The sequence below is a fragment of the Amphimedon queenslandica genome, unplaced genomic scaffold (genome assembly GCF_000090795.2).
Source record: "Amphimedon queenslandica unplaced genomic scaffold, v1.1 AMPQUscaffold_13467, whole genome shotgun sequence".
Taxonomy (NCBI): domain Eukaryota; kingdom Metazoa; phylum Porifera; class Demospongiae; order Haplosclerida; family Niphatidae; genus Amphimedon; species Amphimedon queenslandica.
In genome coordinates, this window is record NW_003546297.1 from 162,707 (window position 1) to 187,399 (window position 24,693).

Here is a 24,693-nt window from a genome sequence, read left to right on the forward strand (position 1 = left end):
TGCATGTTCTCACACTTGAAGTATAAGCTGTGTCCAGAGAGTGTGTTGAGATACGTTGATGTTAGTACTGGAGTATAGTGTATGGAGTCTTTTATCCTCTCTCTTGCATCTCGTACATCTTTCAATGTCACAGAACTCATTCTTGCCTCGTTTCTTGAGTTTACATACAAAGCCTTGAAGGGCAGGGCAGTTAGAATCAAAAATATAAGGTGCTTCAAAATTTTGCTACATCTAATTATAAAATTTAAAAATTTTATTCATGTTCTTCAAACTGCATCAGCTCATTTAGTGTCCCTTGACATTAGATTTGATAATGTTAATAGATTAACATTACCACCACACAATACCATACCAACCTGTATAGAAAATACAATTATTATAAGTATTGGTATTACTTATACAAGGTACCTTCAATGATTTGTCTGTTCCAAATAATTCTTTAAATTTTTCAGTACAAACTGCAGCTAATGGACAGGCAGCAGATGGCTCTATAACTACCTAATATATTATTATGTATAATAATATGACAATAAACTATAATAAAGTACTACCTTAAGTCGTTCAAATACAAGTCTCATAGCAGCAATAGTTTCCTCATCATTCACTCTTATAACTCCATCCACTGATTTCCTTATGATGCTCCATGGTATATCCTTTATGCTTGTCAATAATGCATCACATATGGTTTGAGGTGGACCTGGATTAGGTATCAGCTCTCCTAATGAAGTGAAACAAATATAAAACTAATTTTGCTTCTTTATTAACCTGCTTCAAGAGAATTGGCGCAATCATCAGCAGCAGCAGGTTCAGCTCCAATGACCTTGATATTTGGATTAATCCCCTACTGATACTCAGTATCATAAAGTTAGTATATTAAACTGACTTTGGCAGCTATAGCTATTCCACTTATCATTCCACCACCTCCAACACTAACTACTATAACATCTAAATCAGGAACCTATCGACCATACACGTGACTATATAAATACAGTACTCTTTACTTGCTCTAAAAGCTCTATTGCAATAGTACCTTGCCCAGCAATCACATCATGGTGATTAACAGGTGATATGAACACTCCTTTACCAGAAAGAGAAGCAAGAACTTGATCAGCAACTTCTTGTCTGGACTTAAATCATGCAATTGCAAAATTGATTATTATTTTGATAGCATGCAATACCTTTTCTTTGTCAGTGCAATATGATACCTGAGCTCCTAAACCAAGAACAGCATTCTTTTTAACATCAAGTGAATTCTCAGGCATGACAACATGAGCTTTATATCCTGATAGCTTAGCAGCTAGTGCAACCGCTTGTGCATGATTCCCACTACTGTGTGTCACTATGACTGGATCGGGCACAGTGAGACTACGTACTGCATTGAGTGCACCTCGTACCTGTCAAGCAAAGAAGGAATGGATGGGATGAAAAATGCAGTTGTTTATCAGTTGCAATCAATCAGTGTATAATATTTCAATCAATAGGAGGTGAATATAGTAGTAAGAATAAGAAAATATGAGAACCAAAAATAGCATATGTAGTGGATAGTTAAAGCAGGGTTACAGTTAAGATCTAAACCTACTTTAAAAGATCCAGTTTTCTGCATGTTCTCACACTTGAAGTACAAGCTGTGTCCAGAGAGTGTGTTGAGATACGTTGATGTTAGTACTGGAGTATAGTGTATGGAGTCTTTTATCCTCTCTCTTGCATCTCGTACATCTTTCAATGTCACAGAACTCATTCTTCTTGTGAAAAGTTTAAGAACCACCCTTTTGAAATACATCATCATTGAGGGCAGGCAAACCACGTGAAATCCGTATACTACTGATTTACAAGACCAGTCTGGGTCACTTAGTCCGTATATTACTAGTAAAATTAAAATCGCCTCCATAAGAAAAAATGGTCGAAAAAATATTTACAATGTGCATCAAAAATTTAAAGTGAAACAGCAATAATAATAATAATTATCAATAAATAACAATTCATAGTAGTTCATTTGTTGTTATGAATTTTTGAGCTAAAAAAATCGGACTCTATGATTTTACAAGCCTCCCTAACTCCACTAATGTAAGCACCTGTAACGCTTTGTGGATACCATCTATTGGTGGCCTAAAAACACAAAAACCACTCATAATAAAATTTATTATAAATCAGATAAATGTAAAACGTTTAAAGGGTGAGTGAAGCAAAGGCAGCAAAAACATTATAGACCATTATGATTGGACTGAATTTAGCTACCAAAGCAATCTATTATTCATAATAAACCAGGCAATTGATAATAACATCTAAGCAAGTCTGGTTACTAATAATTAAGCTAAAATTAGTGTACATAATTTAAAGCAAACTACATGCCCCTTTTCCTTTTTCTCTTACTTCTCCTGCAAAATGAATCCTTCCATTCCCCTCCTCTTCACTCATTACATCGTAATCCTCGCTTGCCCCGCCCACACACACATACGAATAGGACATCTTAACGAACGGGTCATTCCCCCAACGTGAACAGAGGACAGAGACCGGTTCCTGTACCGTCTGGTCTGGGAATAGAAACTTGAGAACGGAAATCGCCTCGTCTTTGATCTCAGTCTCGCTGAGTGTGTAATAAAGCTTGAGAGCTTCACCGCTAACTGTCATCATTAACATATACACAGGAGTAGGAGCAACTGGTCCTTCATTTTTAATTGAGGAGTCATTAATGGTAGGTGGAACTGGGGATATATCGTACAGGACGCTAAATAGGCCACGCTTCTCAGTCGATAGTGGTATATGACCAAATATATCGGCATTTCCAATTTTCTCCTTCCAAAAAGGAGTTTTAAAAGTTAGCGTAACCTAGAAAAAAAGACATGTTTTTAAACATATAGTGTAGCCTCTATATAACAGACACTTATAAAGTCTGTTTGTTATACAGAGGTGTCTTTTGTGTGGAGGTTATTTTATACAATATGGAATGTAATTGGTACACTAGGTGCCATCCATTAAATGGAGGTGCCCACTATAGAGAGTGCCCATTAAAAGAGGCTATACTGTGCATGTTCCTCATACTGTATATTGTGTTACCTTCTCCACGAGTCCAGCTCCAATTCTCTCGATTGCTTTTTGTTTAGCAGGTGACAAGGAAGGAGTGAACTTGATCGTCTTATCTTTAAGAATGGACAATGGAACGGTCACAATAACCTGTCAAATAAATAGATAAATAATAATAATAATAATATTCTCACCTTATCTGCAGTATATTCATTGCCATTCCTACACTTAACAATCACGGGATTATCCTCACTACTAGCATCAATATGGCACACTTGTGAATTAAGCAGCAACTGAGTCTCAACTGGTAACAGCTCACGGACCAATTGAGCTAGTCCTGACTGGACAAGAGCATGAGCTCCTCCAAACTGAGGGAAAGCATCATTATGATCCCAATGACAGGCAGAGACCTGAAGTTTAAAGAAATAAGAAACATAGTTATAACTTGCAAGAGAGGCTGGAGAAGTATCCCTTACTTCACTTAAATGAGCTCCACAAGCAAACTCAAGATTACTCAAGTGAAAATCAAAGAGTCCTCTCTCGTCCTAACACAACAAACACAGTCAACATAAAGTGGACTATAAGTTTGAGTGTACATGTACATGTATGTGTGTACAATGGACCAAATTGTGAGTGCACTGTACATGGTAGCACTGTAGCAGTGACTCCATTATAAGGACTCACTTGAGTATAAGTGTAGCCTTCCTCAGTGAGTAATTGAGAATGAAGCTCTGACAATTTATCTTAAAATGATAAAGACATTACATTATTATTATGCATCAAATAAATAACAGGAGAAAGAGAAGGGAGAAAGGAGGAGGAGGAAGGCCATCTTACTTTCTAAAGAGTCGTCAGTATAATTATTATTCTTATTCCTCCATTCAGCAAGGCGATCAAGAGATGCGTTGAACTGTTTCTCTACCCTCTTATCAACCTCTCCTTCAGCAAAGAGACCAGACCGCTCCAGTATCAGTTCACACTTGTCTTCTTTCACTAGGCGGATCGTGTAGCCCCGTTGCCTTGATAAAAGCGTCAATGGATTATTAATGACACCAGTGATAAACATGGCACCCTGTCCAACATTCTGACCAAAGATGTTAACGTCGTGTACACGCCCACCTATTCTATTTGATGCCTCCAGTATAGTGACCTAATATGACATCATGACATATGTCACGTGGCAGTCACATGACTTACTTGATAATCAAAATTAGCCAAGTGTCTAGCAGCAGAAAGACCTGAAGGACCTCCCCCAATTATTATAACTGATTGCTAGGAATAAATTAAATAAAAATACCTTATATACATGTACATGTAGTAGCTGATAACTTTTATGAATTTGATGTTTGCTGAAATTAAATTCCGCCATTTTGCATACTCAATACCACATGGCCTCAAATTTGTAAAATTAAAATCCACTATCAAAAATTTAGCCATTGACCAAAATTTTTACATCCAAAAACAACAGCAATATAGTACATGTGCATGCAAATAACGTACTTTATTAACTGAATGCATCGAAGCCAGTGGGCGTTCTATGGATAATAATCCACAATTAATGTAACCTCTTCTTGACAGAAAGTGGATAACTCGCTCGTATTGAGACGATATCCATATTCTAACAGTGCCACGTAATCTCACCAGGTCCATGCACCTGCTGGCCGTTACTAGCTGTGTATTGTTACTGTACCACAGTGAGAGAGCAATGTTTCGCATTATGAGGTATACATCAAGTGCTGGAGACCTGTGCAACAACATTAGTAATTATTAATCATAATTAATAATAATAATAATAATAACTAGGCGAATGTAAAACATTGAGGGGCGAGCAAAACGATTAACATTTCGATTAGCAATATACAATGTTTATATAGACAATGATGTAGTGGCTATTAAATGTTGAATGTCGATGTCAATACACTAATGCAGAATTTGCAAGCATGGAAGGAATTTCATAGTTTCTAGCTTTGAGTGAAGAATCTCTGCAGTTATATAGATCTAGGATGAAAGATGGTTGGTCTCAGAAGCCAGGAGACTCCATTTGTTGTCTTTGGGTGTGACAAGACCATCTCTAGCATTTCTCCGTATTTCACCTCCTCGCTCTTTTCTCCTCCTCACGCTCATTACGAAGAAGTCGACGAGCTTCACGAGCATCTTCTTGTGAATTACTCATGCTTTAAGCTTCAGCTTCTCTTGTTTTTTTTTGAATACTCTTGTCTCTTGAACTCCTCTCGTCCAGTGATTACTGAAGTTGCTCTTTGTTTTTGCACGTGGTACCGTAATTATCAAAATTATCATTTTAAAATGTGTGATTATTATTTTTTTTATAGCCGCATAAATAGAGGTGACGTACGTGTACAAACAAACAAACAGACATACTCGACTCGACTATGTGGGGCTCGCTTTTGCTCGCCCCAATAATATTGTAAAAATTAATGACTAGGAGAGCATTCTAATTATATTTTCTGATACATATACTACATGTTCTTATGTTGCCTGAAAAGTTTGAGTTCATTCAAATCATTTATGACTTTTTGAAGTTGCTCAAAAATTTTGCCCAAAATTACAAGGAGAGAGTTCTCCATTTTTATATTTTTTTCTGATGCATATACATGTTTTTATATTGTGCAGAAATTTTGAGCTGATTCAGATCAAGATTGAATTTTTTATGAATTTTTAAAGTTGCTCCAAAATCAGACCAAAAACCATGTACTATAGTACAGGGTCATCGGCCAAATTTTGCCCAAAATGACTAGAAGAGAAATCTCCATTTTTATATTTTTTTCTGGTGTATATACATGTTCTCATATTGTGCAGAAATTTTGAGCTGATTCAGATCAAGATTGGATTTTTTTATAAATTTTAAAAGTTGCTAAAAATTTGCAAAAATGAACCAAAAATCCCTCACTATTGACAAAACTTCATACAAAATCAGTTTTGCTCAAACTTTCTTAAGAACATAATTATAATGCTAGTACATACTTGCTCCACTCAGGAAAGGTCTTGGATTCACACGGCTCTAGAGTATCAGGAGTTAATGCCCCACCCCTTGGCCCCTCCTTCGGGTGATTAAAAGGATGCAACCAATCATAGGACGGAACAACAGTGTCTTCAACTTCCTCTTTCCCCTCCTCTTTCTTGAGGGCCTCTCCTTTAAAATAAAACAAATCATGTATTTTACTTATTTTTTTGATGTATTGGGAGTTTGTTTGTATGTTTTTCTATTAATAGTTAATGACATTATTAATTTATGTGTCACTTCAATTATTTTTGGCCCCTTTAAAAATAATTCACTAAATTAGCGAACAAATAAAAATCAAAAGTGGACTGCATGCAATACATGTTATACTGATAATACCATTAGCAATTCCGCCTCCACTTGTTGACGACTCTTCATGTTGTTGTTGTTGTTGTTGTTGTTGTTGTTGTTGTTTATTTCTTTGTATACAAACAGTGGTTGGGCTGATACCAACACCGTCAGGGTAATATTCAACTAGTAACGAGGCCAGTGGCTCACAATATCTCAGCAACGGACTGTAACTGATCGAATGGACCCACAACGGATCCATAGCCATCAGAGCAATCTAATTAATTTTATAATGGCCACAGTACCAATAAAGATAAAATAAACTCACTGGGTCTTCGTCAAGACTACAGTCACTACACTTGACTACGTCGAGTTTAACATGATGGAGTTCGATGTGGGCGGGGAGTTTACGCCAGTGACCACACCCCTCGTTAGTGCACTGGACCCATATAGGAAGCCACATGTCCGCCATGAACTGGCTGGCTCTCGGGGGAAGGGTATCTCCTGCTTCTCTCTCCCAAATTGAGGACCACTGCTCGTATAACTTATGACCAGGCTTGTGACTACACGAATAACAGAGTTTTAATTTACCGTATTTATTATTATTATTATTAAATTAATGCTATTACCGTAATTCATTTGTAAATTAATCTATTAATTGATTGTACCTCCTATAAAAGTGTTCAAAGCATTCGTTGCAGTAATGTTGACCAGCTGATAGATGGTACCATCTTGAAGTGTGACCATCTTTTGCACACCTTATAAAAGAAAGTGAGGAAGAGAGAAAACATTTTTAAAAATGTATTTATTTCATCACATTCCCTTGGCCCCTCAATAATTATCTACTAAACATTAACATCAAAAATGGTGTGTTTAGGGGCATGTCCCTGGGGTCAAAAGTCAATCGTACTTTTCCGTAGCGTGACAAAAACAAAATGGCGGAGGATCGCAGTACGTCATGAGACAAGACTTCCGGTCGCAGCCTTTGGAGGATCTTTTAGATGAAACCTCATCCAATGATACATCGCCTTGCTTCCTTTTCCTCTTACGGGGAGACGCCATTTAAAAACTGATGAAAGATGAAAATCGCTTCAGTAAATGAATGTGTCTTTCCTAATCGTAACACTCAATCGTGTCAATGGAGACCAGACAAGAGAAGTTGAGGAAGAGGAGGAGAGAATCAGATAATGAAGTATCTCTGGTCTTATGAGTGTAGTCTATTGGTCACGTGACCAATAGTTAAGTAGTTATTAACTTATTAAAATTATTTACAACACGCCGGCCACGCCTTGTAATTAAGATAATAGACTTAGTTCTCTCATTTTATATTATTTCTATAATAGTATGCTTGCGATACTTATTCTGTTTACCTATAATGAAGGAAAACAGACTAGGGACAAACATAATAGCTTATCCAGTCTGTGTTTAATCATAAACCTATGGTTTAATCGACTAGTCTTTTGCCGGACTGGATTACGGACGAAGGGCGACTTCTTCTAGACTATTACTGCTATAAGCCTAAATCAGAGACATGCTCCAAGCCCAAACACTTTTCTTGAGCTAATCTTTGCCAAGAAAAGAGTAAGACCTCATAGAGTGATTAAAATAATTTTAAAAATCATTTTCATTGTGGGCGCCGCTCGACAATCGTATCGTAGCAACAGTAACTTAGCAACAATTACTAGGCAACAGTTCCCTAGCAACTGTAACTTGGCAACAGTTACTAGGCAACAGTTTCCTAGCAACTGTAACTTAGCAACAGTTACTAGGCAACAGTTTCCCAGCAACTGTAACTTGGCAACAGTTTCCTAGCAACTGTAACTTAGCAACAGTTACTAGGCAACTGAAAATTAATTTTCCCGGCAAATTTTCCGGGAAATAATTTTTTTAGAAAAAATCATTTTGAAAGGATTTTAAAATTTAGAGAAAATATTTTTTGCAAAATTATTAATATAATTGTCCTGAATTTCCAGGAAAGTTTTAATTTAGAATTAAAAATCTTTTTTTACTATGTGGGCGGGGCGGAACAGTAACCTAGCAACTGTGTTCTAGCAACGGTAGCGTAGCAACAGTAACTAAGCAAAGGTAACCTAGCAACTGTAACTAAGCAACAGTAACTTAGCAACTGTAACTTAGCAACGATAACCTAGCAACTGTAGCTAGGCAACGATAGAATTGCGCGCCAATGCGCGGGCCTGCTGATCTATGGTTTGATAACAAAATGGTGGCGAATACAAAGCACTCCTTTGTGTCCATCTAACTTGTCTTGATATTATTTACAGCATAGATCGCTATCTTAAAGAATAATTAGCTGGGGATAATAAATGCGGCAAACACTAAGTTCCTGTATCCACAAAAAGAAAACTGACTACTAGTCACCACGTGGTTTCCGTATTCTTTTTGTATTCATGCTTTCAGCCGTCACATGACACGTGTTATACAAGCCATGGCAGGATTTGCAGAATGGTTGCTCTCTTTTCCAGTGGATCAGGTAAGAGCTTGCTTTGCAGGGAACCTTTACTTGCACCTTATAATTCCAGCTAAAATATCTCTTCCTTTTGACCCTCTCGCTTTTCCTTGGCTATGTATTCCGAGTGTTTCTCTCCTATCAAACCACGCCGCTGCATGTAAGATGGATCTATCATCTTGTCCTGGGCTTCTCTTTCTGCTTGTTCTGTTTCAACGTTTGGTGAGTCCATGCTGGTGATTGCAGCCTGATTATGTTGTTTGTTGTTTAGGGACACTCTGCTGGTTGTTTTCTTTGTAGGTGTGGCATATGTCCTTCTCCACACTCTGTCACTCAAGCATATTGTTTGGTGAGACTTTTTGCAATTGGAAAACTCAAATTATTTTTGTTGTTGTTTGTTTTAGGGCAATGATGGTTTATGCATTATCTTTCACGATATTTGTCCATTTCCTCTGCATGAAAAGAAGCTATGGTAGCTGGGACCTTAGTGTTACAGGGTAACAATAATTATTATCACAAGTAATAATTAATAATAATTTTTAGACCAATAATGATGATAGCACAGAGGATTACTTACGTTGCCTGTGAACTTTTTGATGGTAAAAAAATAATATTAAAAAAATATTTAATTATCTTTCACAGGTTTGGGAAGGCCTGATGGAGAGCTCAGCGAAGACCAACGGAGATTAAAAATAACGTAATAAGAGGAAGTTTTTGTTATTATTATTGCACTACTAGTAGTCTGAGATATTGGTGGCAATAGTAATTGGCATAGATGCCAAAAATTTGGAGATTTTACAGTGTGCCAATTGCACTCCAAAATAGCCTCCACATAAAGAACACCTTTGTACAAAAGACAAACTTTCTTATCTCAATGTCTTATGCTACTCTAATTTGTATCTCTTTTATATTATTTTTCTTTTTTAGTGAAAGACCGTCCATTCTCCAGTTCTTTAGTTATACGTTCAGTTTTGTTGGTATCCTAGCTGGTCCAGCTTGCTCTTATAAGGATTTTGCTAATTATATTTCTGGTGCAAATATGAAGCGACTTGATAATCCTAACCGCTATGCCAGGGTATTACAAAATAAAGAACTAAGTATAAAGAGAGAAAAGAGAAAGTTACAATGCAATGTTAAGAGTACATGTACTTTTGAATGATAATAGTGCTATGTGTATCAAATGAATGATGGTGTACGTGTATAGAACTTTTATGTTGTTCAATAGGCTAAAGAACACAATCATGATCCCTCTCCTGCTCTGCCAGTCATACTCAAAGCCACTCGTTCAATACTCTGTCTTGTATTGTATTTGGCTACAAGTTCAATTGTATCAAAAGATTCTTTACTGAGTAAGAGTGTACGATGTACTTGAACAATAGCAAGCAGTCTGTTACTGCACACTTGTACCTTGTAGTCTTTTGTTAGCGTCTTTTTGAAGAATGACCTGCCATGTTGTTTGCAGCTCTAGATTGGAAAAATAAATGAAACCAATAATGATTAGTAGTGATTTTTATGTTGTTAGGCTATGTACAGTAGTTTCATTTTAAAATTTATTTTAAAGTTGTTTTTTATTTATTTTATAGATGAGACAGGTCTTAGGAAGGTTATCCTGACATTTGTGCTGATGCATCACATTCGGTTGATGTATTACTTCACTTTCATTATATGTGAGAGAAGGAATATATACATAAATAAAAATTCTTTTTATATAGTATAATGGTGTTAAATAAAAAATTCACTGAAAATTGGGCTGACTTTGAAGCTATTTGTAGAAACGACATGACTTTTTCCAAAGATTTAAAAGAATGACCATAACTTGAAAAATTTTGGTCGAAATTACCTGAAACTTTTTAGATAGCATAAATACATCAATATGTATCAGAAAATGTAATAAAAATTGGGGGTGATTTTGGAGCCATTTTTTGGAAAAAACCATGGGCTATAGTCCATGGTTTTTCCCAAAAATTTGCTAATTTTTAAAAATGACCATAACTTGAAAAATTTTAGTCGAAATTGCCTAAAACTTTCTACATAGCATAAATACATCAATACATATCAGAAAATGTAATAAAAATTGGGGGTGATTTCGGAGCCATTTTTTGGAAAAAACCATGGGCTATAGTACAGGGATTTTTTCAGAATTTTGACGTTTTCTTAAAATGGCCGTAACTTGAAAAATTGAAGTCGGAATCAGCTCAAACTTTCTACACAGCATAAGGGCATCAATATGTATCAGAAAATGTAATAAAAATTGGGGGTGATTTCGGAGCTATTTTTTGGAAAAAACCATGGGCTATAGTCTATGGTTTTTCCCGAAAATTTGCTAATTTTTAAAAATGGCCATAACTTGAAAAATTTTAGTCAAAATTGCCTGAAACTTTTTAGATAGCATAAGTGCATCAATATTTATCAGTAAATGTAATAAAAATTGGGGGTGATTTTGGAGCCATTTTTTGGAAAAAACCATGGGCTATTATAGTCCATGGTTTTTCCTGAAAATTTTTAAAATGACCATAACTTAAAAAATTTTAGTCAAAATTGCCTGAAACTTTCTACATAGCATAAGTACATGAATATGTATTAGAAAATTTAATAAAAGTTGGGAACTTTAGTGCCAGAAAAAGGTACGTGCTTAATATATTTATTCTATTTATAGGTGAAGCTTCATGCAACATTAGTGGGTTAGGATTCACTGGATATGATGATAAAGGAGAGGCCCAATGGGACATGGTCCAGGGAATGAGTGTACTCAGTGTAGAATTTCCAGTCAATTTAAGAGAAATGATTGCCAGCTGGAACATGATGACAGTACAATGGCTGAGAAGGTAATGGAATGGCTGTCCCTCCTTCCATCTTTTTAATTTTTTAATTTGTTTTGGCAATAACTCTGCTTTTTTCGGTTTCACGTTTGTCATTTTAATACTGTTAGTTTTCAATTTCTACTCATCAAAATAAGCATATTATGTTTATTGTGCATTAAATATATTGGATTCCCATATTCCCATTCTTCCTCCTGTAGATGTGTTTTTGAGAGATCTCAATTCAATCCGGCTCTATTGACATTCATTGTATCCTCACTGTGGCACGGGGTCTATCCTGGCTACCACATAACATTCTTCATTTTCTACTGTGGCAAAACTGCAGCAACAAAAGTATACATGTACATTAATAGAGTAATCATTGGCAAGAGTGGATCATTTGTATCAGGGCTGGAGTGAATATTACGCGTATTATCACTATTGACACTTCTGAGGGATATTTTGTCTATTCAGTAATAATTATAAGTAAAGAATATTTTTAAATTGGAGATACAACAATGCTTAATGTGACGTTAAAAGAGAGAGGGGGAGAGTTTATTTTGCCTCAAGTAGAAGACAAGTGTCATTAGCATTAATATGTGGGATGTTGATTTACATAGTACATGTGCATATTTGTTAAGATTATACTCATTGACTAGTGTAGGAGTCTGTGAAATGTCCCTATAGTATTCTTTACTGACTAGTCAGTTTACACTGATACTACATTTACCTTTATATGGAATGAGAAAAATGTTCATATACTTGTATATGTATGTACATGTACTGTATATATGTGGGCCATTGCCAATTTGATCCTTTTTAGGATCAAATTGATGCGGTTAGGCTCACACGATCTCATGTATGATCAAGCTGTATATCAACACTTACTCAATATTTATATTAGTGACCATATAAGGAATCGTATACCGAGCAATGTGTTGTTTGTCTATTGTTCTCATTACATTGATATACTCACTGTCTATACAGTGTATAAACATTGTATACACATACTATTATTCCCTAGAGATGGTGTATGTCACATCATGATGTAAGTTATGATTGGGGCCATCGCTAGACAGTGACCAGTGGTGACTGAAGATTTTCTAATGTACATGTGTATATAACGGCATTTCTGTCTGTAGTATTCTATAGTGTAGCTGTGTGTCATTAGTTTAGTGTTGATTGATGTTAGTCTGGCTAGTCTATTGACTGGACTCATGGCTAAATCATCAATAACAGTATAGTAATGGTAGCATGAGTGCTTAATGCTTAAAGGCATTATGTATTACTAGTAGGTACTTCTTAATTATGAGCATTCCCTACCTGGTATAATTCCCCCATATTACAGCATCCTGTCATACTGTTTATGTTGTTTTCGAACATTCTTAGTAATTCTCAACTTGTCTCAACAAACATGCTGCTACAAATACATTTGATAATATTAACAATAAATACGTATACAATATCAGAAACAACTTGTAAAGGGATTTATTAAAACTAGAATTTACTAGCTGTTAATATTGCTTTTAGGTACGTAAGAATTTCCGTCATTATTTTCAAGGCTCGCCGTCATTGAAAGTGTTTTACGATATTTTAACTACGGTATCAACTTGCATCATGAGAGATGTAACAGTGATCCCGTTCGTTTACTTAACAACTGAAGAGTTTGTGAAAGGATGGAGGTACATGTACATGCACATTGGTACTATCCACATTAATTTATGTCATGTTTGTACTAAACCTCTTTATTAACAAAGGATACGATTGGTCTACATTACCTATTAGAGGTATCCTTATTTTAAAGGTACTTTGTATAGGTTTGTACCAATTGGGACATTACAAAATGTCCTCATTATAAAGGTGTCCTTATTATTATTATTATTAAAGCATTAGGTGTGTAAGGTGTAATAAATATTTGTAACATTCCTTGGAATTAGTTTTATTGGCACCTTACACTACTAGGAATGCATGCATGTGTGTGTGTGTGCATTAAAATTATATTTATTAATACATTTTGTTCTTTATTTCGTAGTAATGTATTTTTCATTCCAATACTCATCTGTTTTCTTCTTCTTCTTCTTCCTAACAAATCTCGAGGGATAAATTCCAAATCTCACAAGGAATAGTCACCACACACTATCATCATCCACTGACCAGCAAGACTATATACCTATTGCTACCTTTATCATTATTTTTGTTATTTTTTTCCATCATATGCACATTCTTTGCTATCATAGAACAGTTAGTAAATATAAATATCACTATACTAACTAATTTTTTGTGTATAATACTTTATCTATATCATATGTTATGTGTCCACTATTATTACTATCATTATTATAGTTTTTTGTTATTGATTGATCTTAGAGACCACAAAGATAATGATGAAATGTTCTATTTTTAACCCTTTAGCTTCAAAGCCTGATAGAATAATAATGCTCTTAGCAATAATTTTCTTCTCTATTTTATGTGTCGTAATCTCATGTTATTTTTTTATCACTAGCAACAAGAATGGCCTTTCATTTAAAAGTGGTGAGAACACACTTCTAGTCATTGCCCATCCGGATGATGAGTCCATGTTTTTTGCCCCCACCATCCTTCACTGTACATCTATAAAAGGTCACAGATTAGCCCTACTATGTCTCTCTATAGGTAGGATTGTTGTATCCTTATTTGGTCATGTAATGTGCATTAGGTGATTATTACGGTAAAGGGGAAGAAAGGAAGGAAGAGCTACTCACTGCTTGTAATGTACTTGGAATCAGTTCAGAGTCCGTCGTACTAATTAATGACAAGTTAGTCTAATTATAAATTATTATCTACTTTCAATTGATTACTAATAGTAATTGTAACATCCTTTGATATAAATCTCTGCCAAGTGGCAAATAAAAGCCTGTCTTAATTAGAAGCCTGAGGTGCTACATTGCGTACATGCATTAATGAAATAGTATATGCCTATATAAAGAAAGGAACCCTCAAATAAAAGCCTGTGTACAAATTGAAGATATCAATAAAAGCCCGGGGTTGAGGCTTTGATCTATATTTAAGAATACAGTTTTTGCTGTAGTTTTATTACCAGTGCTATCTAAAATGTGCAAATAAAGTGTTAGGTTATGAGCACACTACAAGTGAGAATGAAAATAGTCGGAGACCTCCTTAGCACTATAAAAACCTTCTTATCACTATTGGCGGGGCACGCAGGTGTATATTATACTGTAGATCAAGTGGTTACAGCTGTTGTTGGAAGGTCCGTATGTAAACAAATTAATACTTAAGTGTCTTTGTTTGAAAGTTAAAACTTCAGCTGGACTATGTTATGGAAGGAGGATATTTGTAACTAATTTCAGCTGTATTAAATACCAATTTACTTCCTTTCAATTCTTAGAAATAACAAATAACATGTTTATTTATTGCTACGGCTCATTGTCATAAGCATACTGAAAGCTTCTTGTTGTTTATCATCATTGACTAATAATGCAGCATTAGCCGGTAATACAAATGCATCTACTAGCTCTGTAACCTCTTCTTAGAGGTACTTTTGTATAGGTTTATACCAATTGGGACATTTAAAATGTCCTCATTATAAAGGTGCCCTCGTTATAAAGGTCGTCTTAGTTCTTGTTATATATTGTTGTCCTTATCTCAGGATGTCCTTATTGACTTATTTAATATTATTTAATATTATAATGCATGTTATGAGTGTAATATGAGTTGTATGATTTCCTTTATCTTATTTGTACTGTCACCAGCACATTTCCTTTTTTGTACTGTCAACATTGTCGTGATAGGGATCTACCCGATAATCCCAATGGGGTGTGGTCAAGTAAAATCATTGGAAGACACATTGTTAGAGCACTGAGTCAATACGATATTCATAGGGTAATGAATAATATACTTTCCATTACTGGGAATGTGTTGAGTCAGGTTTATTATTATTATTTATAGTTGATTACTTTTGATGAGAGAGGTGTATCGGGGCATAGTAATCACATTGATATTCACAAAGCAGTGAAGTTAGTAACAATAATGACAATACTATTGATAATCCTTCACTTTCAATTCTTCTATTTACTATAACCGACCCATCTCTCACATCAGGGCACTTGTTGCCAATGGTGCTTTGTCTGGTAGGCGTTTGTAACCTAACTGTCACAACTATGAAAGCTTTTCATGTTTTTGTTTATGCATTCTAGGCAAAGAAGTCTTATATCTTCAAACGGTCAATGTAGTTATGAAATACCTCTCATTCCTATCGGCCGTTTTAATGTCCAAGTAATGTAACACATGAACTTTATGGTAATACAAGATTGAGCGTACACATATGTATCTTGTTATTCTATTAACGAGTGTTGATATTTATATTTGAGGATTCACTTTCATGTATGATTCATACTGTAATGAGCATACCACAGAAGTGATGAAGGGTGAAAAGGGAGAGATATTGAAGCTTAGGTCACACGCATGCATGTATGGTCATGTCACTCACACCATACGGTATCTGATGATCACACATAAAGGAATTGATGTTAATTTTAGAGCTACATTACACTATTTAAATACACACGGTCTTCAATATGCAAACAGAGACACATCCTGTATATATACACACACATACCCCGTAGCATTTATATACACTCTACTTTTTATGCATCGTGTACTGTGTGAATGTATATTATTCAAAGAAAACACACACACTTGTGCTTCAGAATTGCCACAAACATGCTCTCCTTTTTTGCATTTGCCAAACACGGAATGACTATTGACCTCTTTTGTCCTTATACAGCCAAAGATGTGCTTGCATTTCCTCAGTAAACAGATGGTGCTTAGCAATGGTAAGTATGTGTTTATTGGAGCTTATCCTCTTCTCTTTATAGACTGCATTGGGTAAACACTCAAGCCAAATGAACTGGTATAGAGAGCTCTATAAGGTGTTTTCTACTTATTTAATAATTAATATATTTTCTTTAAAAAGACACTGAACTCAACAATGTAATAATAATCATAATAATAATGATAATAATAATCAATGAAAATAATAATAATAATAATAATACACGTATCATTCTAACTTAAACACATCAAAAATCATGAAATTAAATCAGACAAAAAAAAACGACAAACAACAATAATGAAAATTATTAATTATGATAGCACTGTAAATAAAAGATATGATTAGAGACAGAGAGAGAGAGAGAAAGGAGGAGGGAAGAGGATCGAGTAGGAGAGAGAGGTTACATATAGAGAGGTGTAGTGTCACTAGTACTTAGTCTGCTACTTCGCCAGCAACATCATCTGGTGCCAAGTACAAGGGATTGTTATGTGACTCACTAAAGAAAAGAGAATATAAATACAGATTGATACAAAAACAAGTTACAATAAAAGAGAAAGATGCTCAAGTACAAACAATGCTAAAGCTATTAGACACATTTTGTGAATATATGATGGAATATGCCTTACCCATTAGCAAAAGGCGATTTTGGCTTAGCTTTGGTGACAGCAGCTCCTCCTCCAACTGCAACGTAATATATAACATAAGCAACAACTGCTGCCAATGTTAGCAATAGTAATATACCAAGTATTGTACCAATGATGACTCCTGTATAGAAAATACACATTAATTATAATAATAGTAATGTAGCAGGCATCATTTGTTTATTGGGATGCAAGTAACAATAGCTGAGGCTGTCATTCGATCACATATAAAGCACAGATCATGAATATATTATAATGATACTGATACTCACCAATTAACGTCCCACTACTAAACCCTGTTGTTTCTGAGGGTCTTTCTGGAGTGCTGGTAGGCTCTGGGGGTTTAACTGAGCTAGACATAACTAGAGGAAAAGAACAAAAAGTTGTAAAAGGCAGTACACAGTATATATAATGGGTATATACATATAATAGGAGCTTTGTACTGATTGTTATATTGTTACTTACTTTCACATCCACAGTCATTAACCTCATATCCAGATTCACAGGTCATACAACATCTAGTAGGTGGCCGACACCTCAAGCAGTTAGGCAAATCACAAGGTCCTACAACAAACATTGAGATTCAATATTATAGATAATTATAAGAGTAACTATAGTCTATAGTACATAATTATAGTCTGTATTTCTTACCACAGGTACATCCATTAGTCAGATAGAAGTCAGTTGAACAGGTTTTACAACAAGATGAGTTTTGACAACTAGCACAGTTTGAAATGGTACATACTGGTGTGGGAGTTGATGAGGGAGAGGGTGAGGGAGTTGATGATGGAACAGGAGTGGAAGATGGAGTAGGGGAAGGAGTGGAAGAGGGCATCACTGTAATAAAGAAAAGGTAAAAAATAAAATAATATAATGGTGTTAAGATATAGTGGAATGAGGAAAAAGGGAGAGAGGGGGAGAAGGAGACATAGTGAGCTATGAAATATCTCATGGTGTGTGTGTGTGTTCAGTGTGAAGTCAATGGATCACATGATTTAAACAACACAGTGACATTCCATTGACCTTAAAAGGTAATGACCAGTTAACAATATAACTCACCAGTACAGTTGACTCCTTCATGTCCAGTACCAGTACAATCACAAGTGTAATTATCAGCAGGTGAATTCTGTATACACCGCCCTCCATTCATACACGGATTGGATGCATTACAGATACTAACGAGATCACAGTCAGTACAATTAGAATTAACAGTAAAACCATTAGGACAGGTTAAATTACAACCTAATATAATCAAGTATAATAATAATAGTAATAAAATTTTAATAATACTTACTGCAAGTGAAGTTATTACTCTCAGTAGCAACATAGTTAGGACCTGATGATGTACAGTCAGTGCTACCATCACACTGACCATTACGAGTAAATGATAAACAACAATCACCAGAGCCTGATCCAGTACACCTCATCAGTCCAGAACTACAAGCAGAGTCACATTCTAAATAAAATGAACAATTATTTTTAATATAATTGGCTTACCTCTACATCTTGTATTACCACCAAAACCATCCCGACACCGATAACAATTGGTTCTCGGAGGAACACCAATTATGTCATTAGCAGGAGCCTCTACACTACCAGTCCTTCCACTCCATGTACCACTGTTACATTCAATATCAAATATTCTAGTTCGTTCAGCTTCTCCTGGGTTACGAGTGAATGTAGCTATAAGAGAGATTCCTTCATAAGTATCAATCATGCTTCCTTGAGCTAGACAGACATATTGAACTGATCCTTCAGTGATATTAGGAGAGAACACCTCGTTACCATCACTAGTAGGTATTATCGGACCTAATGCAGCCTCTATCTCAGCTATGGTTGGTAGACGACAGTCTTGAGCTGATACTAAAAGAGCCGATGAGTAGATAAAGATACAAACAACGAGAAAACACAGTCGAGCCATTTTAGAAAGGCACTGTTTCAGTTAATAGTGGGACGACAAGATAAGGACGAGCTTTCTTCTTTCTCAATTCGTTCTTTCTCCTCTCGCCATACACAAATAGAACTAACCACTTCCTGTATAAACACGTCAGAATTAGAATTGCATCATAGCAGACGTCATAGCATTCTTTTGCATAAAATTTGTTTCAAATTTCATATAATTTTGGAGTTTGTGAAAAGCCATTGACTGAATTTGACTCTGAAAATGATATTTAAAATTCCATTTTTAAATCAGAAAGGTGCAAAAACATCAATTTTTTACATCATGACATCATAATAAAACTCTCTGCAATAAATAGTATTAGTAATAATTTATTAATTATATAACACATAAGAAGTCACTTGATGCTCATGAAGGAGATATAGACAATGTAACTTCTTCTGGCGAGACATATAATGGATTATTGTGTAAACGACTAATGGAGAAGACATTTTAAAATGAGATTATAAATGTGATATACTTACGCATTAGCTGCTGGAGGTATTGAAATAGTTTTGTTCATGCGAGTCCTTGCACCTCCAGAAGCAAAATAAATAATTGTATAGAGTAGGACAGAAATGAATATCAGGATGCAAAGAACCAGAATCAGTGCAACAAAAAAAAGTACTACATTAAAAAAATATTAAAAATTAATAAAATGATAAATGCAATTAACAATAGATTCTACAAAATAAGATGGCTATTTCTGTATAGCAGGAAATTTTTATTACTCGAAAATTTCATTGTCAATCAAAACAGGTCAATTTATTGATTGAGTAACATTCACCTTGTCACACCCATTTGGTTTGTCTAAAATTTTTGGCTAACAAAACAAACAAAAAGTTAGCACTCAACAAAAATTTCCTGCCATACAATATCAAAATTTAGTAGTGCTTTAAAAAACAATAATATATGTAGCCATTATCGTAAAGTATTCAATCAAAGCTGATATCCTTTTTTATTTACATAATTGACAGTATAAATACATCAATTATCAAACCACTAACAGCCCATAGACTATAAAAATATATCACATAATAATTACTACTCAACCACTGAACCACATGCAAACATAAATCACTACACTACTCATACCAACATCTGCCAGCATATAATAATACCATGCTATGTATGTGTGACTATATTGGATATCATATCCTAACCTATCCAAGTTCTTGTCTTAGCATTCTCAGTTGGAGAAATGGCAGCTCCAGTTGGCAAAAGTTGATTAACCGTACTAGACGCATCTAAAGTAAATTTTAGAGTAATTAAGTGAAATTTGGAGTAATTAGGTGCATGCTTTGTTTACTTACATGTTTTGCATTGACAATCACTACATAGCTCAAATCCTTCTTCACATTCCATGCAACAACTTGAATTAAGTGAATGACACCTCGAACAATTTGACACTGTACAACGTCCTATTTGTAACAGATAATAATTATATATAGGAGGCTTTCTCTTTTAAGTCTTACCACAGGTACAGTCGTCAGGATTCAAATAGTAACCTAATGAGCATGTCTTACAACAATTTGAAGTTTTACAGGTGTCACAGTTTTGACCACAAGGTGCAAAGGTTTCTGAAGGAATAGAAGGAGCAAGAGAGGGAGAGGGAGAGGTTATTGCAATGGGAGTCAAGGATGAGGGACTAGGAATGAGACCTATAATGAAAAATATTTAAAACATGCAAGTGTAAAAACAAAGCTTCATGCAAGTGTAACTCACTAGCACAGTTCACTCCTCCATGTCGTGTACCAGTACAATCACAAGTATAATTATCAGCAGGTGAATACTGTATACATTGTCCTCCATTCTCACACGGACTCTCTGCATCACAGATATTGAGATCACAGTCAGTACAATCAGAATTAACAGTAAAACCATCAGGACAGGTTAAATTGCATGCTATGTAAGTATATGAAATTTAGTTATTCAATAATGATAATACTTACTGCAGATAAATCCTGTACTAGCTGTAGCAACATAGTTTGGGCCATCACTCTCACAACTGTAATCACAAAAGCCACTGGCAGTAAACACTGAACAGCAGCTATGTCTAGAAGTGCATCTTCTTAGTCCATAATCACAATATGGACACTCTATTATCATTATTATTATATTAATTTAATTACATATATTTTATCAGTTTACCTCTGCATTGATCATCACCAAACCCATACCTACAGACAATACAATCAGTTCTTGGAGGAGCACCAACAAGATTAGGAGAAGGATTGTGTAGTCCATCAGTAGCAGACTCACTCCATGTACCACTAGTACTGATACAATACATTAGAAATAACTTAGTTTGTTCAGCTTCTCCTGAGTTAGGAGTGAATGTAGCTATAAGAGAGATTGACCTGTAAGTATCAATCATATCCCCTTGAGACAGACAGACATATCGAACTGGTCCTGTTATATTAGGAGAGAATGGCCCAAAACCTTGAGCATTTATCAATAAAGGACTCAATGCAGTCTCTATCTCAGTTTTGTTTGGTAGAGGACAGTCTTGAGCTGATACCAGTCGAGTTGTTGAGTAAAGGAGAATATGAAGAGCAGCTACTGGGTAGAGGTAAAGCATGATTAGCCTGTGAAGGTCTAAGGCTCAAATCTCTTTTAAATATCATACTCCCTTGTTCCTTTGATGTTTTTAATAACTAGCTACAGCTAGCTCTAATTTTAATATTTAAAAATTGCAATTATCTTTGGTAGGGAAAAGTGCATTAAAACTGACAAAACTCAAAACTATAAATACATACACAATGTAATTAAGTAGTATAAAGTAAAAGATTGTCCTATTTTAGTGTAGACACTATTCTTTTTCCATATTATCAATATCATCTTGGCTCATGTACAGCGGATTTTCATTAATTCTTTGACTAGAAAACAAATGAAAATTTTTATTGCTAATATTCCTTTTTCTTACTTTGCCAAGTGATCTTTCTTAATTGCTTTTGCATGAGTTTTATTGTGATTATAGGAGGTAGTGCAGCGTACAATTCCCATTACAATAATGACCACACAGACAAATATCACAAGTCCACCAATAACACTACCAATGATGATCCCTGTACAAAATAACTTATAAATTCAAGTCTTAAAAATATAAGTCTATAATGCTTTTGTTCCTATCTTACCGAGTGCATCCATTACTTACATATCAGTATGTTATTAGGTAGATCTGATGAAATGCATTCGCCAGAAGACGACACTTCATATTCATCCTCACATCTGACGCATTCAGCAAAGCTCTCAGCACACACAAGACAGTTCTTACTACACTCAACTAAACCAAAAATGAAAAGACATTGTCATAAATGTTATATATTACTATTATATTTTAGCAGTTATTATTTTACTTACCACACTGGTCATTTCTTAGTCCATATCCATCAGAACAGATAGTACAGTTTGATGCACTAGACCAATGGTTACTGCACTGACAGGTGAATGAACCAGGTTGGCCAATGCACGTTCCATTATTAGCACATGGAGTTGTGTGACAGAGGTCTTTTAATTCACACCCTTTACATATAAATAAAAGTGAGTAATTTAAAACTGTTTAGTGTTTATGCAGAATTTTAAATACCTACCAGTTTCATCTATAACATATCCCTCCATACATGACTCACAGATTGGTGGTATACCACTACAACGATCACAGTTCTCAATGGTACAGTCCTGACAATGTGGACCAGACCATCCTTCGTGACACTGGCACATGTACTCAGTTCTGTTGCTACTGCAAGTACCATATAAGCCACAAGGTTCCAATGACATGCATGGATCAATGACTGTTTGACAACTATTACCAGTGTACCATGCTGGACACATGCAACCCGTACAATCTGTTGTTGCATTGCCTGAATTCTGACAGCTCAGTGAACAAACTAAAAATTAAAATTGGTAATAATATTAATAAGTCTAATCTTAATTTTCAATGCTTATACCAGAACAGTTGTTTCCTTCATAGTTACCAGCGCAGTTACACATATATCCTCCGTTGTTAAAGCTGGTACAGCTACCTCCATTCTTGCAAGGATTGTTAGCAATACAAATATTACTCAATACACAACCAGTGCAGTCGCTGTTGGGAACATACCCCTGGGGGCATTGAGGTGAGCAAACTGTAAAATAAAGAAAAATTATTAAAATTATTAAAATTAATATACTAGAGCAATTAGTTCCAGTATATGAACCAGCACAGTGACAACTGTAGTTGGTAGCTGGCAAATACTGCATGCACTGTCCTCCATTTATACATGGAGTGTCTCTATCACAGATACTAGTAAAATCGCAGTTGGTACAGTCAGAATTAACAGTATAACCATCAGAACAGGTTAAACTGCAATCTAATAATTAAACAAAATGCTAGTTAACACATGCAGCTGCTGTTTTGACCATAAACTTAAAATTTTACTAATAATCTATATACCTGAGCAATTGTATCCAGTATATGAACCAGTACAATCACAAGTATAATTGGTAGCTGGCGAATACTGTATACACTGCCCTCCATTTATACATGGAGTGTCTCTATCACAGATACTAGTGAAATTGCAGTTGGTACAATCAGAACTAACAGTATAACCATCAGAGCAGGTTAAACTGCAATCTAATAATTAAACAAAATGCTATATAATAAAGAATGCCTATTCAGTTAATACAGCTGCTGTTTTGACCATAAACTTAAAATTTTACTTATAATTTATATACCTGAGCAATTGTATCCAGTATATGAGCCAGTACAATCACAACTATAATTGGTAGCTGGCGAATACTGTATACACTGTCCTCCATTCATACATGGACTGTATGCATCACAGATACTAGAGAGATCACAGTCAGTACAATTAGAATTAGCAGCATAACCAGCAGAGCATGTTAAGTTGCAAGCTAATGATGAATATGAAATTAAAATACATAGATAATAATATTAAACATACTGCAAGTGAAGTTATTACTCGGAGTAGCAACATAGTTAGGACCTGATGATGTACAGTCAGTGCTATCATCACACTGACCACTATCAGTAAATGATAAACAACAATCACCAGAGCCTGATCCAGTACACCTCCTCAGTCCAGAATTACAAGCACTGTCACAAGCTAAATGAGATGAACAATTATTTTAACTATAATTGGCTTACCTCTACATCTAGTATCACCTCCAAAACCTTCCCTACACCGATAACAATTGGTTTTTGGAGGAACACCAACAACACTGGCAGGAGGAGGATCTAAACTACCAGTCCTTCCACTCCATGTACCACTGTTACACTCAATATCAAATATCCTAGTTCGTTCAGGTTCTCCTGGGTTAGGAGTGAATGTAGCTATAAGAGCTATGGCTTTATAAGTATCAATCATGTCCCCTTGAGCTAGACAGACATATTGAACTGATCCTTCAGTTACATTAGGAGAGTACACCTGGCTACCATCAGAAATGACTAGTAAAGGAGGCAATACAGACTCTAACTGAGCTATGGTTGGTAGAGAACAGTCTTGAGCAAAGGCAAGTGTTACAAGAGCTAAAGCTACAATAAGTTGCTTCATTTCTTCTTGTCAACAAAGAGCACACACACATTCAAAATTTGCAGGATCAAATGTATTCACGCCAGCTCCACCCAAATAACAATCCACAAAACATGAATTAATTTTTAGAACATGCATTTTGATAACATGCAAAA

The 24,693-nt window shown here is 35.3% G+C and overlaps 7 protein-coding genes across 12 annotated transcripts in view; 2 read left to right on the top strand and 5 right to left on the bottom strand.

The window, feature by feature from the left end:
• The window catches only part of LOC100633547 (probable serine racemase), a 5,837-nt gene extending 4,037 nt beyond the window's left edge, over positions 1 to 1,800 (bottom strand). The window contains exons 1-8 of one of the 3 annotated variants that reach the window (XM_011404637.2): positions 1,580 to 1,800; positions 1,179 to 1,394; positions 1,002 to 1,127; positions 884 to 958; positions 766 to 841; positions 552 to 718; positions 409 to 498; positions 308 to 356 (exon numbers count right to left, since the gene is read on the bottom strand). In XM_011404637.2, the coding sequence (XP_011402939.2) occupies positions 308 to 356; positions 409 to 498; positions 552 to 718; positions 766 to 841; positions 884 to 958; positions 1,002 to 1,127; positions 1,179 to 1,394; positions 1,580 to 1,786 (1,006 nt within the window). In that variant the 5' untranslated portion in view covers positions 1,787 to 1,800. The remainder of the gene's footprint in view (positions 1 to 307; positions 357 to 408; positions 499 to 551; positions 719 to 765; positions 842 to 883; positions 959 to 1,001; positions 1,128 to 1,178; positions 1,395 to 1,579) is intronic. The other 2 variants (XM_019994697.1, XM_019994696.1) reach the window with 2 other exon arrangements.
• Positions 1,801 to 1,860: 60 nt separating this feature from the next.
• LOC100633673 (lysine-specific histone demethylase 1B-like) lies at positions 1,861 to 7,576 on the bottom strand. Its single transcript, XM_019994698.1, has 14 exons — positions 7,239 to 7,576; positions 6,997 to 7,086; positions 6,657 to 6,891; positions 6,380 to 6,605; positions 6,004 to 6,172; positions 4,522 to 4,765; positions 4,219 to 4,293; positions 3,859 to 4,171; positions 3,706 to 3,764; positions 3,498 to 3,566; positions 3,216 to 3,431; positions 3,055 to 3,171; positions 2,371 to 2,826; positions 1,861 to 2,106 (listed from the first exon to the last, which is right to left on the bottom strand). Exons 1-14 carry the CDS (start codon positions 7,388 to 7,390, stop codon positions 1,990 to 1,992), a joined length of 2,538 nt encoding a protein of 845 aa, XP_019850257.1. The 5' UTR covers positions 7,391 to 7,576; the 3' UTR covers positions 1,861 to 1,989.
• Positions 7,577 to 8,737: 1,161 nt separating this feature from the next.
• Positions 8,738 to 13,986, top strand: LOC100633801 (lysophospholipid acyltransferase 2-like). The gene is made up of 13 exons (XM_003385333.3): positions 8,738 to 8,819; positions 8,869 to 9,017; positions 9,067 to 9,144; positions 9,200 to 9,292; positions 9,339 to 9,394; positions 9,438 to 9,492; positions 9,723 to 9,870; positions 10,021 to 10,144; positions 10,379 to 10,462; positions 11,452 to 11,620; positions 11,815 to 11,947; positions 13,124 to 13,275; positions 13,626 to 13,986. Exons 1-13 carry the CDS (start codon positions 8,754 to 8,756, stop codon positions 13,717 to 13,719), a joined length of 1,401 nt encoding a protein of 466 aa, XP_003385381.2. The 5' UTR covers positions 8,738 to 8,753; the 3' UTR covers positions 13,720 to 13,986.
• LOC105312184 (N-acetylglucosaminyl-phosphatidylinositol de-N-acetylase-like) lies at positions 13,962 to 16,678 on the top strand. Its single transcript, XM_019994705.1, has 8 exons — positions 13,962 to 14,245; positions 14,289 to 14,388; positions 15,382 to 15,472; positions 15,539 to 15,606; positions 15,692 to 15,720; positions 15,787 to 15,865; positions 16,377 to 16,425; positions 16,468 to 16,678. Exons 1-8 carry the CDS (start codon positions 13,975 to 13,977, stop codon positions 16,570 to 16,572), a joined length of 792 nt encoding a protein of 263 aa, XP_019850264.1. The 5' UTR covers positions 13,962 to 13,974; the 3' UTR covers positions 16,573 to 16,678.
• LOC100633928 (delta-like protein 1) lies at positions 16,584 to 19,085 on the bottom strand. Its single transcript, XM_003385334.2, has 8 exons — positions 18,563 to 19,085; positions 18,360 to 18,521; positions 18,125 to 18,307; positions 17,717 to 17,902; positions 17,531 to 17,629; positions 17,338 to 17,427; positions 17,051 to 17,189; positions 16,584 to 16,920 (listed from the first exon to the last, which is right to left on the bottom strand). The coding sequence occupies exons 1-8, from the start codon at positions 18,984 to 18,986 to the stop codon at positions 16,857 to 16,859; spliced, it is 1,347 nt and encodes a 448-aa protein (XP_003385382.1). The 5' UTR covers positions 18,987 to 19,085; the 3' UTR covers positions 16,584 to 16,856.
• Positions 19,086 to 19,218: 133 nt separating this feature from the next.
• On the bottom strand, positions 19,219 to 21,631 carry LOC109581004 (protein crumbs-like). The gene is made up of 8 exons (XM_019994704.1): positions 21,156 to 21,631; positions 20,957 to 21,103; positions 20,730 to 20,909; positions 20,480 to 20,665; positions 20,318 to 20,425; positions 20,168 to 20,251; positions 19,490 to 19,631; positions 19,219 to 19,440 (listed from the first exon to the last, which is right to left on the bottom strand). Exons 1-8 carry the CDS (start codon positions 21,583 to 21,585, stop codon positions 19,374 to 19,376), a joined length of 1,344 nt encoding a protein of 447 aa, XP_019850263.1. The 5' UTR covers positions 21,586 to 21,631; the 3' UTR covers positions 19,219 to 19,373.
• Positions 21,632 to 21,681: 50 nt separating this feature from the next.
• LOC105312185 (fibropellin-1-like) lies at positions 21,682 to 24,619 on the bottom strand. 4 transcript variants are annotated; one of them, XM_019994699.1, is made up of 11 exons: positions 24,154 to 24,619; positions 23,951 to 24,112; positions 23,721 to 23,900; positions 23,440 to 23,619; positions 23,177 to 23,356; positions 22,955 to 23,131; positions 22,598 to 22,894; positions 22,368 to 22,529; positions 22,162 to 22,290; positions 21,931 to 22,072; positions 21,682 to 21,883 (listed from the first exon to the last, which is right to left on the bottom strand). In XM_019994699.1, the coding sequence occupies exons 1-11, from the start codon at positions 24,557 to 24,559 to the stop codon at positions 21,817 to 21,819; spliced, it is 2,082 nt and encodes a 693-aa protein (XP_019850258.1). In that variant the 5' UTR covers positions 24,560 to 24,619; the 3' UTR covers positions 21,682 to 21,816. The 4 variants fall into 4 exon arrangements, with proteins under 4 accessions (XP_019850258.1, XP_019850259.1, XP_019850260.1 ...); XM_019994700.1 differs by lacking the exon at positions 23,440 to 23,619 and having other exon boundaries at positions 22,368 to 22,535; XM_019994701.1 differs by lacking the exon at positions 23,177 to 23,356 and having other exon boundaries at positions 22,368 to 22,535.
• Between the last annotated feature and the right edge of the window lie 74 nt (positions 24,620 to 24,693).